Below are 15620 nucleotides of genomic sequence, written 5' to 3' on the forward strand. Positions count from 1 at the left end.
AGAGGGAGACTCCGTCTCAAAAAAAAAAAAAAAAAGAGTGGAATTTAGTTAAGTTTGGGGGACAGAAAGAAGCCACGGCTCTCCTGCCTTCTTCCAAATATACTGAACTTCTGATATGTTCGATCAAATTAAATGCTTATGGTCTGGCATGATTACAGGTCCAAGCCTGTAATCCCAGCTACCAGGGAGGCTAAGGCAGGAGGATGACCTGAGCCCAGGAGTTTGAGGCTACAGTGCACAATGATTGTGCCTGTGAATAGCCACTGCACTCCACCTTGGGTGATATAGTGAGACCCCCATCTCTACACACACACACACACACACACACACGAAGAAGAACAGAGACACATCAAATGTGAGCCATTTTGCTGACTTGGGCATACAATAAGTCCATATCTCTGGGTTCTAAAGATGTACCAATCTTGCAGTGAGCTGAGATCACACCACTGCACTCCAGCCTGGTCAACACAGCAAGACTCTGTCTCAAAAAAAAAAAAAAAAAAATAGTAGGCCAGGTGCAGTGGCACACTCCTGTAATCCCAGCACTTTGGGAGGCCAAGGCGGGCAGATCACTTGAGGCCAGGAGTTCAAGACCAGCCTGGCCAACATGGCAAAACCCCGTCTCTACTAAAAATACAAAAATTCACCAGGCGTGGTGGTGCATTCCTGTAATTCCAGCTACTCAGGAGGCTGAGGCAGGAGAATCACTTGAACCCAGGAGGCTGCGTTTGCAGTGAGCCGAGATTGTGCCACTGCACTCCAGCCTGGGCAACAGAGCGAGACTCCATCTCAATAAATAAATAAATAAATATAAAAAATAAAGATGTGCCAATCAAACAAGCGTTTGCTCTGTAGATGAGGTGAGTGCTCCTGATCAGATAGTATATTCAATAAAATAAGCATGTCATCAAACTAACTTTCTTGGCCTTTGTTCTTTGGTTGAAAAACTCCCGTTGACCTCATGAATACCACATTTATTAACCCCGGAAGACAACAGATAGCTAATGCAACATAAATGTCTGTGGCTTTAAAAATACATATTATTGTGTGTGCAGTCTACAAACACTTTCCTGAAATTGGTCTCCTGTGGGCAGTGATTTAAACTTTTCAACTTGGACGCTTTACAGCTGGGGGCTGTAAAGATGAGAACTCGGCCCTTACTCTTCAGTGTTTCTCACTCCCGTCTCCCCTACTTCGGAATGAAACACAATATCTTAAGCAAACAGAGCCCAAAGAGGCTGATCATTGGCTCTCATTGTCCCCTGATATTGCAGCCCCGCCCCTTTGGCTTGTGCTGACTAGCTGTTTATATTTTAGTAAGGGCCACCCTTTAACTCGGCAGCTTGATGACTATAATGGGCCCAATTGTCTGCGGGCTGCGGGGAGTTGAGTCCCCAGATTGGAGGAGGCTGGCTCTGGTCTTTGATGCGCAGGAGTGGCCGTTATGGAACGCAGGTAAGGACGCTTTTCAATGTGTGATAATTCTTTTTCTGGGCCAGCTGGTTAATCCGGGGCTAGGAGAAACAAGTTGTGATTGAGTTGCTACTTTTTCCTGGTTTTAATTTTTTGCCAGCTGAAGATGGAAGGAAAAGACTGGGATTTGCTGACAACGCTCACAGTGAGCTCTGTTAATCCAGGCAGGAAGCGAGTAAGGAAGCAAAAAATCGCGGGAGAGACATAGCTGGATTTGACACCAAAGCAACATGAATGTTCCAGTGATGCTGTGAGACTCAAATGCTGTTTTATTTCCTAACATAGCTAGTCACAGTAAGGAGCTTAGCTGTGCCTCTCTGGGGTTTCTGTAAGCCAGCTGTTAGCCGATGTAACTCAGTCGACCCCGTTTGAAAGGACCTAATATCTGCTAGTATTTTCAAAGGACAAACTGTAGTAGTCTTGCATGTTATAAATAGGCCTATTCAGAAATGTGGGAACAGTTTAGAGCAGGCAGGAGACTGTAAAGTTTTACTGCCCCATAAAAGTGCTCAAAGGGTACTATGTCCCTCTGCCGTGGGGCTGTGGAATGAAGGAATAGCCCCAGGTGAATAGAGCGTTTGTCCTTGACTACCCAGGTGAGAAGTCAGCAGAGCCTGGGGACGCCATGTGAGTCAGCGGTGAAGCCTGACGTGGGCTCAGCCAGCCACACCTCGGGGTGCTTGCTGGTTTCCAGGGTGTGAATGGGTGAGGGTGGAAAACCACTCGGGCACCGGTCTTTGGTGCCTGCTTTATCTTCTTGGCTGGCCCATTAGGTGCTCGGCGAGGCACCTGTCGTAGCTCACGGGGTGCGCAAAGGGCAAGGAAATGGTTGTGCTGTCATTATGACCTGCAAGGTGGGGAGGGGGCTACAACACCTCGAGTCCTGGGAATTGCTTTAGAAAGTCCTCCTCCTCCTCCTCCTCTGCTGAACAAAGAATCACCTACGGCAGCTTTGATCAGATAAGTTTCTGGTGAGCCCCGTGGTGTGGAGTCAGTGAACTTGCAGTTTGTGTTCGTTATCGACAGGAGCCTGATAAAATGAAAAAGTGAGGTTTAATTTTTAGATAAAGCTAAAGGTGAACCATGGGACTTAAATACATTTAACGCTTTGAAAGTCTCCCCACCTCTCCAAATTCCCACAACTTGTATCTATTATCTAGGTACGTACACCTTGTTTAAAGCCACCAAGCTTTTTGTGGATCCTGGAGGTATTAAATCAGAATACAAAGGGTATTTTTCAAATGAATTTGACCCCAAGCAACATGAATGCTTGAACCCATTGTATGTAAACAGGTGGTCTCTAAGTGAGGCCAAGATCTCCCAGAGGGGTCCTAGAGCCCTGGAGAGGGATGAGTCGCCCCACGAGGAGGTCCTGACAAGGAACGGAACTTCTGACTCTGCCAGTGAACTTTTGACTCTCCCAGGTGGGGTGGAGGCGCCAAAGGGAAAGGACAGGTGTGCATCATTTGCCCTCCAAACCCACCGCAGGCCTCACAAATCCCGTTTGGTCAGGTCAATAGATTCTCACCTTCCCACCTAACTTAGGTGTCCCACAGTTTAACTCAATTCTGACACTAACTGCAGTGAGTGCAGACCCTGAGGTTTAAGGGCTCAGTCCTACCAGGCTGCCTCGACCTCAGAGGCCACTTGCAGGCTGAAGGTTGTCACTTGTGCTTCTGACCAGCTGGCTGTCCATGAGAAGTTCTCACGATCCTTCCTCAGGTAGATAACAAGCTGTATAACTTTGTCTAACTTTGTGCTGTAAGTCAGAGATTGACTTCTTGGGGTCACTCTTTTGTTAGCATAGCTCACGGAACTCAGGGAGACACTTAATTCCATTTACCCGTTTATTATAAAGGGTATTACAAAGGATACAGATGAATGACTACATACAGCCAGGTGAAGAGATGGCTAGGGAGGGTCTTGGAGCTTTCATGCCCTCTCCGGGCGCCACTCTCCCAGCATCTCCATGTGTTCAGCTATCCAGTAGCCCTCCAGATCCGCTCCTTCGGGTTTTTATGGAGGCCTTATTACAAAGGCATGATTGATCAAACCATTGGCCATTGGTGATTGAGTCAACCTCCTGCCCGTCTTTGCTCCCTGGAAACAGGGTCAGGGGGTGTGTATGGGTGGAGTAGGGAGAAAGGGGCTGAAAGTTCCAACTCTCTAATCACTTGCTTGTTTCCCCTGGCAACCAGCCCCCTCCAGAGGCAATCCGGGAGCCCTCAGTCGTCAATGATCTCATTAGCATACAGAAAGGCTCTTTATCACTTTGTACATTCCAAGGGTTTTTCTTTCTCTTTCTTTTTTAAATTTGAGACAGGGTCTTGCTCTGTCACCCAGGCTGGAGTGCAGTGGCACAATCAGGGCTCATTTCAGCCTCGACCCCTTGGGCTCGACTGATCCTCCCGATCCTCCCGCCTCAGCCTACCAAAGTGCTGGGATTACAGGTGCATGCTCCCATGCCCAGCCAATTGCAAGGATTTTAAGAACTATGTGCCAGGAAGCAGAGACAAAACCAAATATATATTTCTTATTATAAATCACGGTATCACACCTTCCTCATGATTCACACTTCAGGTCACTTACTCACTGTGTAACTCTGTGCAAGTTCCCTAACCGCTCTGTGCCCCAGTTCCCTTATCTGTAAAATTCGCTAAATCCCAGGAAGGGCCAGCCACACTGGTAGGCCTATGTGGTGTGGTGGCCGATGGGGGACGGACGACACACAGAGGCAGAAGCCAAAGAACACAGGTTTAAAAACAAGGGGTTAAGAGCAAGAGCTTTGATTCAGACAAACCTGGAGTCGAGCCTCACTTTCGTTGTTTTACTTGTATGTTATTGGGCAAATTACCGAATCTCCCTAAGTCTGTATTCCTTCAGCCAAATAATGGGGATGACAATCTATTTCACTGGATGATTGTGAGGTTTAAATGTGGTCATGCATCAAAGTTCCTTATACAGCACTCAGTGCACAGCAAATATTCAGTGAATATTAATTATTTTATTATGACTGCTACCAGCATGTAACAACAGTCCTAAATACCGTCTAAGTTTACCAAATGTCTCTCTGATTTACTGGTGACATTGGAGAAAGGAAATGCTAAGATAATGCAGTGCAGTGGAAAGAAGGGCAGGCTGGACATCAGCGTTCTGGTCTCCATCCGGGACTGGCCAGCAGGTGGCTCTGGAAAAGGGAGTCCCTCAGGGTCACGGTTTTCTATCTGTCCTGAGGTGTGATCTTCAAAGTCCGTTCTAGCTTCTATCTAAGACTTTAGATCTGACGGAAATCTCCCCGGAGGAACTCACGAGCCGTAAGTTAAACGTGGTTTGAAATCACCCTTAAGCTCCTTGCTGATCATGCTTATCCATGTTGAAGGCTCATCCAGGAATAATAGATGGGTCTTGTGTGTGGTTTGAAAAGTTCACTTCTGGCCAGGTGCAGTGGTACACACCTGTAATGCCAGCACTTTGGGAGGCCAAGGTGGAAGGATCGCTTGAGGCCGGAAGTTCAAGACCAGCCTGGGCAACATAGTGAGACTTTGTCTCTAAAAAATAAAAATAAAAAATTAGCCGGGCATGGTGGTACACACCTGTAGTCTCAGCTACTTAGGAGGCTGAGGCGGTAGGATCACTTGAGTCTGGGAGGTAGAAGCTGCAGTGAGCTATGATTGTGGCAGTGCACTCCAACCTGGGTAAGACCTTGTCTCAAAAGGAAAGTACACTTTTATTTTCACAGGAGGTAATGATACATTCAAGTTGGTTACTTTACACAAGAAGAAATTTGTATAATTTCTTACACAAAGAAATTACACAATTTTAGATAAATTTATCTTTATCTAAAATTATAATAAATAATTTTATTATTTAATAAATAAATCTAAAACTCATTTATGTAAAATTTGTGTTTATCTAAAATTTTCATAGTAAATTGTATGGAAAATATAATATGCCGTAGATGTGTCAAGACCAGAACATAGGTCAAATGGAGCTGAACTCGAGTCCCAGGTCGGCTGGTTGACTGCTAGTGACCTTGGGCAAGTCACTCACCCTCTCCAGTTCTTGTTTTCGTCACCTGAAAATGGGAACGATATTGTCTGCCTTATCAGGCTATGATAAGAATGGAAAGCTAGAACATGTAGACTGCCCTCCGTAGTGCTTGGCATGGGGTCGTTCCTTTTCCCTCCCAGATGGAACACCGTATCCATCCCAATGGAAGTTTCTAGATGGTGATCCAGAGGATTCCAAGCAGAGAACATTTACGATTTGCAAGGCAAGGTCTTGGTGATCCAGAGGATTCCAAGCAGAGAACATTTACGATTTGCAAGGCAAGGTCTGGAGCTGGGAGCACATCTGGAGCAGTGGGTCGGTACTGAGAACCATATCCACACACACAAAGAAATGTGTTCGTTTAGAAGATTCAGCATCAATTCCTTCTTCCTAAGATTTGACAAGACTGGAGTCATTTCTTCACCAGGCCCATTTTATGAAAAACCCTGGGAAAACTGAGGTCCAGCAGCCAAAGATCTAACACAATGGAATCAGGAAAAATGGTGGACAGGCCCCTGAAGGCATGTAAGGAGCAGGGAGCCTGGTGACCTTGGTGTACCCAAAGCCTCCCTAACTAGAGTAATGGAACACCAATGTGGTTTACATTCATAATCCCTTGCATTTGAGAATTTTTATATCTACTTAAGTTTTCAAACAAGGGACACTCCCACCACCTCCCACACTTATTAGCATGCTGTTTTATCACTCCAGTGTGTTCAAGGGACCCACCCCCATAAAAGATGAAAGATGAATCAGAAAACTCAACTGGAATTGCACTCCCTAGAGTGGCCCTGGGAGTTGTTTAGATATGCATAGTCACACCTCAAGGCACCTGCTGGGAACAAGATCCCTTATCACACCTCCAGTCCTGCTCAGCTTTTTAAGGGAGCATTTCCTGATATATAGGTCTTTAACTACCAGGTGTATTTGCCCACTGTCCACCTGTGCCTTCAAGTATGGTACTTAACAAGTTGGAAATGAGGGAATGGTACACTTCACATTTTGCAACTGTTATACAAATAGAACTTCAATGAAATTCCTCAAACTATTGACTCTAGAAACCACGAGAGACAAAGGGTCAGTGTCTGACTTCACAAACGTTACCAACTTGAAAAATGAGATCTTTTCCTTAGTGTGTGGGAGGAATACATTTAAATCTGTAGTACCCTCAAAACCTCACTCTAAACCTGGTCTGGCACTTTTCCATGTGTGTTCTTTGATATGGTAAGTAGCTAAGTATATCCCACCAGAGACCTTCCAAGGATGGATTTTTTTCCTCCATATGACTTCCCTCACTCTTTGCAGAAGAATAAAATAGAGTTTCAACTGAACTTTGAAGCTGTAACCTGACCTCAGAATCATGCACCATAAAGAGCATTTGTGCTTTTCAAGATACTTTCAAATCCATATAGTTTTCCAAGATACTCCTAGTTGCCACATTGGGTGATTTAATTTTTTTTATTTATTTTTATTTTTATTTTTTGAGATGGAGTCTCACTGTCGCCCAGGCTGGAGAGCAGTGGCGAGATCTCGGCTCACTGCAACTTCCACCTCCCAGGTTCAAGAGAGTCTTCTGCGTCAGCCTCCTGAGTAGCTGGGATTACAGACCCCCACCACCACGCTTGGCTAATTTTTGTATTTTTAGTAGAGACAGGGTTGTGCCACGTTGGCCAGGCCGGTCTCAAACTCCTGACCTCAGGTGATCTGCCTGCCTTGACCTTCCAAAGTAATGGTATTTCAGGCATAAGCCACTGTGCCTGGCCTGGGTAACTTAATTTTAAATGTAGGGACATCAAGCAAAATGTTGCTGAGGAGTCTCTTTCACAGCAAAAGTCCTGTGAAATCTGCAACGCCATCTTTTTCCATTGGTCCCCAAATGTTTTACAGGCAACTGGGCAATAATTGCATTTCCAGGAATGCCAAATGGAGCCAAATCCTTTTAATAGCTCACTGACATGCAGGTTATTCCACTGGGGACCAAAAGGAAAGAATTAGAGCTCTCAAAATATTTGATTCTTGATTTCTGCTTTTCACTGGATGATTCTATTTTCTTGAGAGCATTTTTAATGAAACAGCAGCAATCAGTGATTTCTTAGGAATGTGGCCCCTTTAAATACACCTTCAGTGAGACTAGCTCTTGTGTTTCCTGGACACTCTGTGTGTTCTGGACATACTGGAGGCACAGCATAAATATTAATTAATGCTGGCCGTTACAAAAAGAAAATGAAAAGACCCCTATAAGGCAGCAGTGACCCTAGAAGCCCCAGAAGTTGTGTTGGAACTGTGACAAGGAAAGATAGTGACAAGATCTGAAAAAAGCAGCTCTCTTCCCACACTCAACACATGCAGTAAACCCGGACATGCAGGGCACCATTGTCTGAGCTGTCACTGGAGGGCTGGGAGGAGACAGGGGATGGGGCAATGGCAGCCTGCCCACTCCTCCTCATCACTGTTCAGGGGCATTCAGGAAACACAGGCTCCCAATATGAGGCTGCCTTTTTTTCTCACAAGCCATGCTCACCAGGAATCCATAGCAGCCATCTGCACACCGACCTGGTGGTGTCTCAAGCTTCCAGGTGTGGTTTTGGGGGCAGGGTCCTTGGGGAAGGGGGGAGCTGCTGCCAGTGAGGTAACCTGAGGTCAGCTCTGGACAGGGCTGGGTGGAAGAAGAGTGTAGTGACTGCTGATCCCTGTCCTTCCTAGGAATTGGGGTTACTGGGTCAGAGAAACATCTCAATACCTTCCAGGCTTCCAAGGCTGGTTGCAAACCTGCTCCTTGGTAAGAGAAACCACATCCAACCTTTAGGAGCAAGGTGGGGCAACATGGGAGCAGATCCTTGTTCATTTGTTCATTTGTTTTGGCTTGCCTGCTTGCTTTTTTCTTTTTCTTTTTTTTTTTTTTTTTTTTTTTTTGAGACAGGGTTGCACACTGTTGCCCAGGCTGGAGTGCAGTGGTGCAATCATGGCTCACTGCAGCCTTCACCTCCCAGACAGGTGATTCTCCCACCTTAGCCTCCCAAATACCTGGGACTACAGGCATGCACCACCATGCCTGGCTAATTATTTTTTATTTTTTTGTAGATATGGGATTTTACCACGTTGCCTGGGCTAGTCTCTGAACTCCTGGGCCCAAATAATCTGCCCACCTGGGCCTCCCAAAGTGCTGGATTACAGGCATGAACCACCGCACCCAGCCTACAAATTCTTATATGACAATTTGAATCTCTGCTTGGATTTGTTTTATCCTCTCTTGTGCTTGTAACTCAAACTTTAATACTTGAAAAGGTTCATCAAAATTTAAATGTACTTTTCTAAATCTGTGAGAAGGCTGTCTCCCAAGATGGTTTGTTATTGCACATCTTTTCCCCCGGCAGATGGAAATATCCCTTCTCTATTCTCTTTCCTTTAGTCTTTCAAAAACTCAGAGTGAGGAGGAAGTGCCTGCTTCTAGCTTCTGGCGGTAGGCTACACTTCCCAGCCTGTCCGAATGGCCTCTCTGCAGGCTTCAACCCTTTATGAGAAATAAAGCTGTCCTTTAGCAAAGTCATCAAGCTAAGTGTCTGTCAACAGATGATGATTAAATTGTGGTACATATACACCATGGAATACTACTCAGCCATACAAAGAATGAAATCATGCCTTTGGCAGCAGCAGGGATGAACCTGGAGGCCATTATCCTAAGTGAAATGAGTCAGAAACAGAAAGTCAAAAACTGCATGTTCTCAGTTATAAGTGGGAGGTACACAGTGGGTATATGTGGACAAAGAGAGTGGAATAATAGGCATTGGAGGCTCCAAAAGGTGGGAAGATGGAAGGGGATAAAGGATGAAATATTGCCTATTGGGTATAATGTACATTACTCAGATGATGAGTACACTAAAAGCCCAGACTTCACCATTATGCAATATTTCCATGTAAGAAAACTGCACTTGTGGGGGTGTATGCTGTGGTCCCAGCTATTCAGGAGGCTGAGGAGAGAGAATTGCTTGAGCCTGAGAGTTCGAGGCAGTGAGCTGTGATCGCACCACTGCATTCCAGCCTGGGCAACCAAGCGAGACCCTGTCTCTAGGAAAAAAAGAAAAAGAAAGAAAGAAAGAAAAAGAAAAGAGGTGGATGCAGACTGGAGATTTAGGAAAGCCTTTTCAGCTCCTTTCTCTTGCCAAATCTTGTTTGTGGCTTTGGTGGGTGGTTTTGTTTGGGGGCCTGTCTTCTTTATTCCCTTTTCTTTTTTCTCTTAATCAAAGCAGTCTGTTCTGATACTGCCAATGAAACAACTCTTTCCAGTTCCTTCACATGGTGGTTGTGCACGTAGCCTCCAGGCCTGGACTTGCATCAGTCATTTTGTCTATTCATACAAAGGGAAATTGAGGCTTTGTTCAGTTCATCTCCTACCAGGGCATGTACTTTCACAGCCACTGCCTGGGAAGCTTTGTGTGCATGAGATATCACCGGTCTGCCAGGCTACCAACTTAACTGTAAGTGGAGAGACTAACTGATGAAGCAATGACTGTGTGCCAGGAACTGTTCTAAGTGCTTTATGTGTTTGAGCCAGTCAGCCCGCTATTATTGTTCTTCTCCATTTTCAGGTGAGGAAACTGAGGCTCAGATTGTTGAGAAAATTGTCCCAAGCCACACAGCTGGTCAGGGGCAGGCCAGCATTCAGGTTCCAGAGCCTGTGTTTTTAACCATTATGTGACGCCTCCAGGGTACATTATATTCTTTTGTATGAATGTGCAAAAATGTCTTCATGCTTCTGTTTGTGTTCATTTAACTTGTTTCAATTTTTTTCTATCACAAATAATACAGCAATGAATGTTTTTGCAATAATAGCTTATAATAATAGTTAACATTTGTTGAATTGCTAACAATGTGATGGGCTCTGTTTCAAGTTCTTTATGCATCTTAATTAATTCAATCTTTGTAGCAATCCCACTATTTATTTATTTTATTTATTTTTTTTTTTTGAGACAGAGTCTCGCTCTGTCGCCCAGGCTGGAGTGCAGTGGCACGATTTTGTCTCACTGCAACCTCTGCCTCCTGAGTTCAGCAATTCTCCTGCCTCAGCCTCCCAAGTAGCTGGGATTACAGGTGCATGCCACCGTGCCTGGCTGATTTTTGTATTTTTAGTAGAGACGGGTTTCACCATGTTAGCCGGGCTGGTCTCAAACTCCTGACCTCAGGTGATCCACCGCCTCGGCCTCCCAAAGTGCTGGGATTACAGGTGTGAACCACCGTGCCTGGCGAATCCTACTATTATTACTATTTAACTAATTTAATCTTTGTAACAAACCTACTATTATTACCATTTAACAGAAGAGGGAAACGAGGCACAGGACAGTTGGCTACATATTTTGTTCCAGATTGCACAATTAGAAAGTGGCAGCTTAGCACCATAAGACATGGTGAGGAAAAAAGAAAAAAAAAAAGTGGATGGGCTGGCATTGAAACCCAGAGCTGGTACTCTTATGATAGTGTCTAGACAATATCTGTGACCACACCTCTGACAGTGCCTCAAGAAAGATTTTTAAAGTGAAATTACTAGAGCATAAGATATAGACATTTAAAAGATTTTTGATACATCTTACAAAAGTGCTTTTCAATAACACCAGTTGATCATGTTCATTTGCATTTCCACAAGCACTGTGTAATTAATCTAGGACTCTAAAAGTTAGATAAGCCACTGATAAATGGGGATGCCCCTCTAAGTCCCTGGGCAGTAAAACCTGACCAGCATAGCCTCCAATAACCTGCATAATGTTGAGGAGAGCTTGGATTTAAGAGATTAAGAGGGTCAAACTCTTTTCTGTCTATTTTAAAATATAAGTTTTATTTAAGAGGAACTATCTAATGCTCTGAAGACAGTAACAGGTATCTGTAAAATTGCTTTTTGTAACTCAGAATCTTGGAGCAAAAGAAACAATAAAGAAAATTTGGAACCAGAACTGTTTACCCTAAGGAAAACTTTGGTCCAAAGCAGCCTCTCAGCATTCCACATCATTTTCATCATTCTGAATAACAACAACAGCAACTAAGGTTTATATTGCACTTTTGACCAAACACATGTCTCTCTCATATTTGTTAGACCAAGCCAGTGTTTCTTGTACTTTCCTGAAGATAAGAAATACCAAGAGGTGTTGTTAGCTAGATCATCATAAATAATCAGGCCTCCCCTAGGTAAGTTCTGATTTAGGAGGTCTGGGTTGGAGCCTTAAATCTGTGTTTTGACAAGCATACTAGGTGATTTTTATTTTCTGAGAATTTTGGAAACTACTAGAAAACACAATAAAATAGCTGTAATAAGTTCTTTTTTCAATGTTAAGCTATTAACATTAGAATGCTTGCTTTTAATTGGAATCAGGTGTTACAGAGAAAATCTACAACGATCAGTCATTGCAACAGAAGTAACAATTACATACTAGCCTCACTTAGCATTCTTCACCCACACTGGTTACCTAAATGTACATTTCTTGATTCTCTTGAATGTCCACTATACAGGCAGATGCAACTTGCAAATGACACTAACTCAAACATACACTTCAGTGCCTCACTAGAACCCCTAATTGGCATCTTTTTCCTAAGTCAGTATACCTGGCATATGCCTGGCTAAAGTGCCACTTTCTCTTGTTTAGACCCTGAAGCTGATGTAGACTGGGAACTGATTACTGAGATTAGACATAGCTCCTCCTCTCCTCCACATAGGCCCACCCACCAAGAATCCCTACATTGGAAACCCTTGGGGTTCAAGGATCATGAGTCTGGGACATGGCCGCTGGGATCACTGTTCAGAGCTGAAAATGCATTTCCCCATGGAAACATTCATGTTGATGTGGTGCCGTTTTGCTAGAGTCCAAGTACATTTTCTGGTTTTTGTGGGCTGATCTGGGCACTTGCTGCCATTTATAATATTTCTATAAAAAAATATATCAGGCTCAAAACTACATTAGGGAGGGGTGCATCTGGAGTGTTGGAAATATCCCAGTTCTTGTTCTGGATGGTGTTTTTACCCTGTTATGATCCCTTTGTGATATTTCATTGAGCTGTTGCCTTAGGATTTGTGCACTTCTCTGTTTTTAAATTATATTTATTAAAAATTTCAATGTATGGGGGTTTGCAAGAAAAAAGGTTTCTTAAAACCCTTCCATGTGGAATATAGCCTTTTGGAAATTAAAAACAGGCATTGAAATCTATGATTAATATAAAGAATAAGAAAATAAATCAATTTTCATATTTTTTTCAGACTTTGGATAGAAGATTTCAAAAGAAACCCTTTCATGGTTCCTTTTATTTGTTTTTTCATCTGTAATTTGAGAATTAAACAGATATACAGTCACAATAGTCCCAAGCAATACGGTTCAAAAAACTTTTTTGCCTGTTTTTATTTTTTTTGTTCTTGTTTTATGCAAGTGAGGTTTTTAGCTGGAAACTTCAAAAGCCTGACACATATTAAAAATAAGCAGATTTATGATGAGTGGGATTTTTGGCAAGCAATTGAGAAAAATCACCAAGACTCCAAAGAGAGCTGTTCTCTTTCTGTCTTGGCTGTTTCACGTGCTCTTTCTTAATATTTGATTTGAAGCAGTGTATGGTTCTGTAATGTGACCTGAAGCCTCTATTGAGTAAGCCTCCCTGGAGACTAAGAAACGTCTTTCTATGCTAATGGATTAGTCAAAGAAGATCAATGTATCATCATTTCAAGAAAATATTACAAGAAAGTATGCTCTTACTCTAATGGAAGCCAGTAGCAATTTCCTTGTCAATTTCCCAGCTATTTTTAAATATTATTTTAGTACTTACTTTCCTGTGCTGACTCTATGTTCAATCTAAAATTAATTGTTTGTCCCAGATCACTTTCTTAGTCCCTGGACTCCAGTTGCAACTTTCATGATATTCTGTTCCTCTCCTGCAGAGGGTTTAAAGGGCTGCAGAGTAAGAGGGCAACTTGCACATTCTTTTAACAAGACAGAAGGAGGCATGTTTCTCAATTCTTCCCTTAGTTTCTATTCCCAGAAGTTCTCAAGGTGAATGTCCAAGTCCAATTTGTGCTACTATAACAAAATGCCTGAGGCTGGCGAATTTATAGACAACAGAAATTTATTTTCAGTTCTGGAGGCTGGAAAGTTCAAGATCAAGGCATCGGGAGGTTTGGTGTCTGCTGAGGGCTGCTCTCTGATTCCAAGGTGGTGCCGTGAGCGTCTTTACATTGCGAAGGGGAAGGAAGGACAAAAGGGCTTGCTAGTTCCCTCAAGTCCTTTTATAAAGGCATTAATCCATTCGTGAAAGGGGAGCCCTCATGATCTAAACACTTCCTAAAGGCACCAATCTCTTAACACTGTCACACTGGCAGTTAAGTTTCAACGTATGAAGTTGGGGGCACACATTCAGGCCATAGCAGTGAGATTCTGTGAGTTCTTTGATTTAGATGAACTTTGTTTAGATGAACTTTTATTTCTCCCCAACATCTTACCATAAGCACAGTCAATACAACTGAAAATTAAGCTTTGCTTTTTCCTTTCAAAGTGGCTCTTTTTTTCTGCTCATGTTTCTGTTAAATGACATGATTTTATTTTTTAATTTGTAAAATGTTTTGGGGTTTCTGCTAATTGAATTATGGGACCCTAGACATAAAGAAGACATAAACTCCCCAAGGAGTATACAGGGTAATAAGGAAATGAGGTGCATGTACAGATAACCCAAGTACCCAGGAGGCTGGAAGTGCTGTCACTGAAATACAAAGTATATGGGATTCAGAGGAAGAGGTCATTCTCATCCATGGGTACCAGTTGAACTTCATCAGAAATGGGCAAGATTTGGACAGGGGAAGATGAAGGAAAGGCCACCCCAGACTCAGCAGGAACAGACACTTCAAAGGCAAGAAAGTGCAGGTCAGTTGAAACTGAGGGAGTCAGTGCAAGAATTGCTGTGAAGTTTAATTTTACAGCATAGGAGGAAGTTAAGTTCTAAAACCAGCACTTGAAAAAGAGAGTCATGGTGACTCAGTGATGCTTGACAATCTGAACATACTGCCTCTCAGTAATTCTCACACCACCAAGATGTCCTTCCAGTGTTGCAACAAATCACGATTTCTTTGATTGATCACCAGATGAAGCAGTTGGCTGTGTTTAGAGGCTATGTTGGAGAGCAAGGAGAGACAGAGAATAAGAGTAAGAATGTATTTTTTTTTTTTTTTTTTTTTTTTTTGAGACGGAGTCTCGCTCTTTCGCCCGGGCTGGAGTGCAGTGGTGCGATCTCGGCTCACTGCAAGCTCCGCCTCCCGGGTTCACGCCATTCTCCTGCCTCAGCCTCTCCGAGTAGCTGGAACTACAGGCGCCCGCCACCAAGCCCGGCTAATTTTTTGTATTTTTTAGTAGAGACAGGGTTTCACCGTGGTCTCGATCTCCTGACCTTGTGATCCGCCCGCCTCGGCCTCCCAAAGTGCTGGGATTACAAGCGTGAGCCACCGCGCCCGGCCAAGAATGTATTTTTAAAAAGTAAATCACACTTACCATGGCAGGATGCTCACACAGTCATAGCCACAGGGGAACCAAGATTGAGAAAATTTCAGATTTTCTCTAAGTTCTCCAAAGAAAAATGTACAAAGGTCATGAATAGGCAATTTAAAGGAAATAGTAATGGTTAATGATCATATGTAAAATGTTCAACATCACCAATGATCCCATAAATCTAAATTTCAGAAGGAAGTTATTATTTTCTTCCTATCATTCACAAATATTTAAAAATAACACTGCTGGTGAATATGTGTATCTTAATTTCATGCATTGCTAATGAGAATGTAAATTGGTACAACCTTTGTAGAAAGCAGTTGTGCACAAGAAAAAATAGAGACTATAAATGGTAATGTAATTTATTCACTTATTCATTTGCAAATATTTATTAAGCATATTGTATGTCTGGCAATGGATTTATCTGTAGGCAGTGGATCTGTAAATGATTTCTGTTTTATGTCTTGCTGTGTCACCCAGGCTGGAGTGCAGTGGTGCAATCACAGCTCACTGCAGCCTTTTGCTCCTGGGCTCAAGCAATCTACCCACCTCAGCCTTCCGAGTAGCAGGGACTACAGGCATGCACCACCACACTCA

The 15620-nt window shown here is 43.3% G+C and overlaps 1 protein-coding gene across 5 annotated transcripts in view; it reads left to right on the forward strand.

The window, feature by feature from the left end:
• Positions 1-1336: 1336 nt before the first annotated feature.
• TRIM2 (tripartite motif containing 2) overlaps positions 1337-15620 on the forward strand; it is a 132447-nt gene continuing 118163 nt past the window's right edge. For all 5 annotated transcript variants that reach the window (XM_055276165.2, XM_055276167.2, XM_055276168.2 and 2 more), the window contains exon 1: positions 1337-1455. In XM_055276165.2, the coding sequence (XP_055132140.1) occupies positions 1426-1455 (30 nt within the window). In that variant the 5' untranslated portion in view covers positions 1337-1425. The remainder of the gene's footprint in view (positions 1456-15620) is intronic.

The sequence above is a fragment of the Symphalangus syndactylus genome, chromosome 4 (assembly GCF_028878055.3).
Source record: "Symphalangus syndactylus isolate Jambi chromosome 4, NHGRI_mSymSyn1-v2.1_pri, whole genome shotgun sequence".
NCBI lineage: Eukaryota > Metazoa > Chordata > Mammalia > Primates > Hylobatidae > Symphalangus > Symphalangus syndactylus.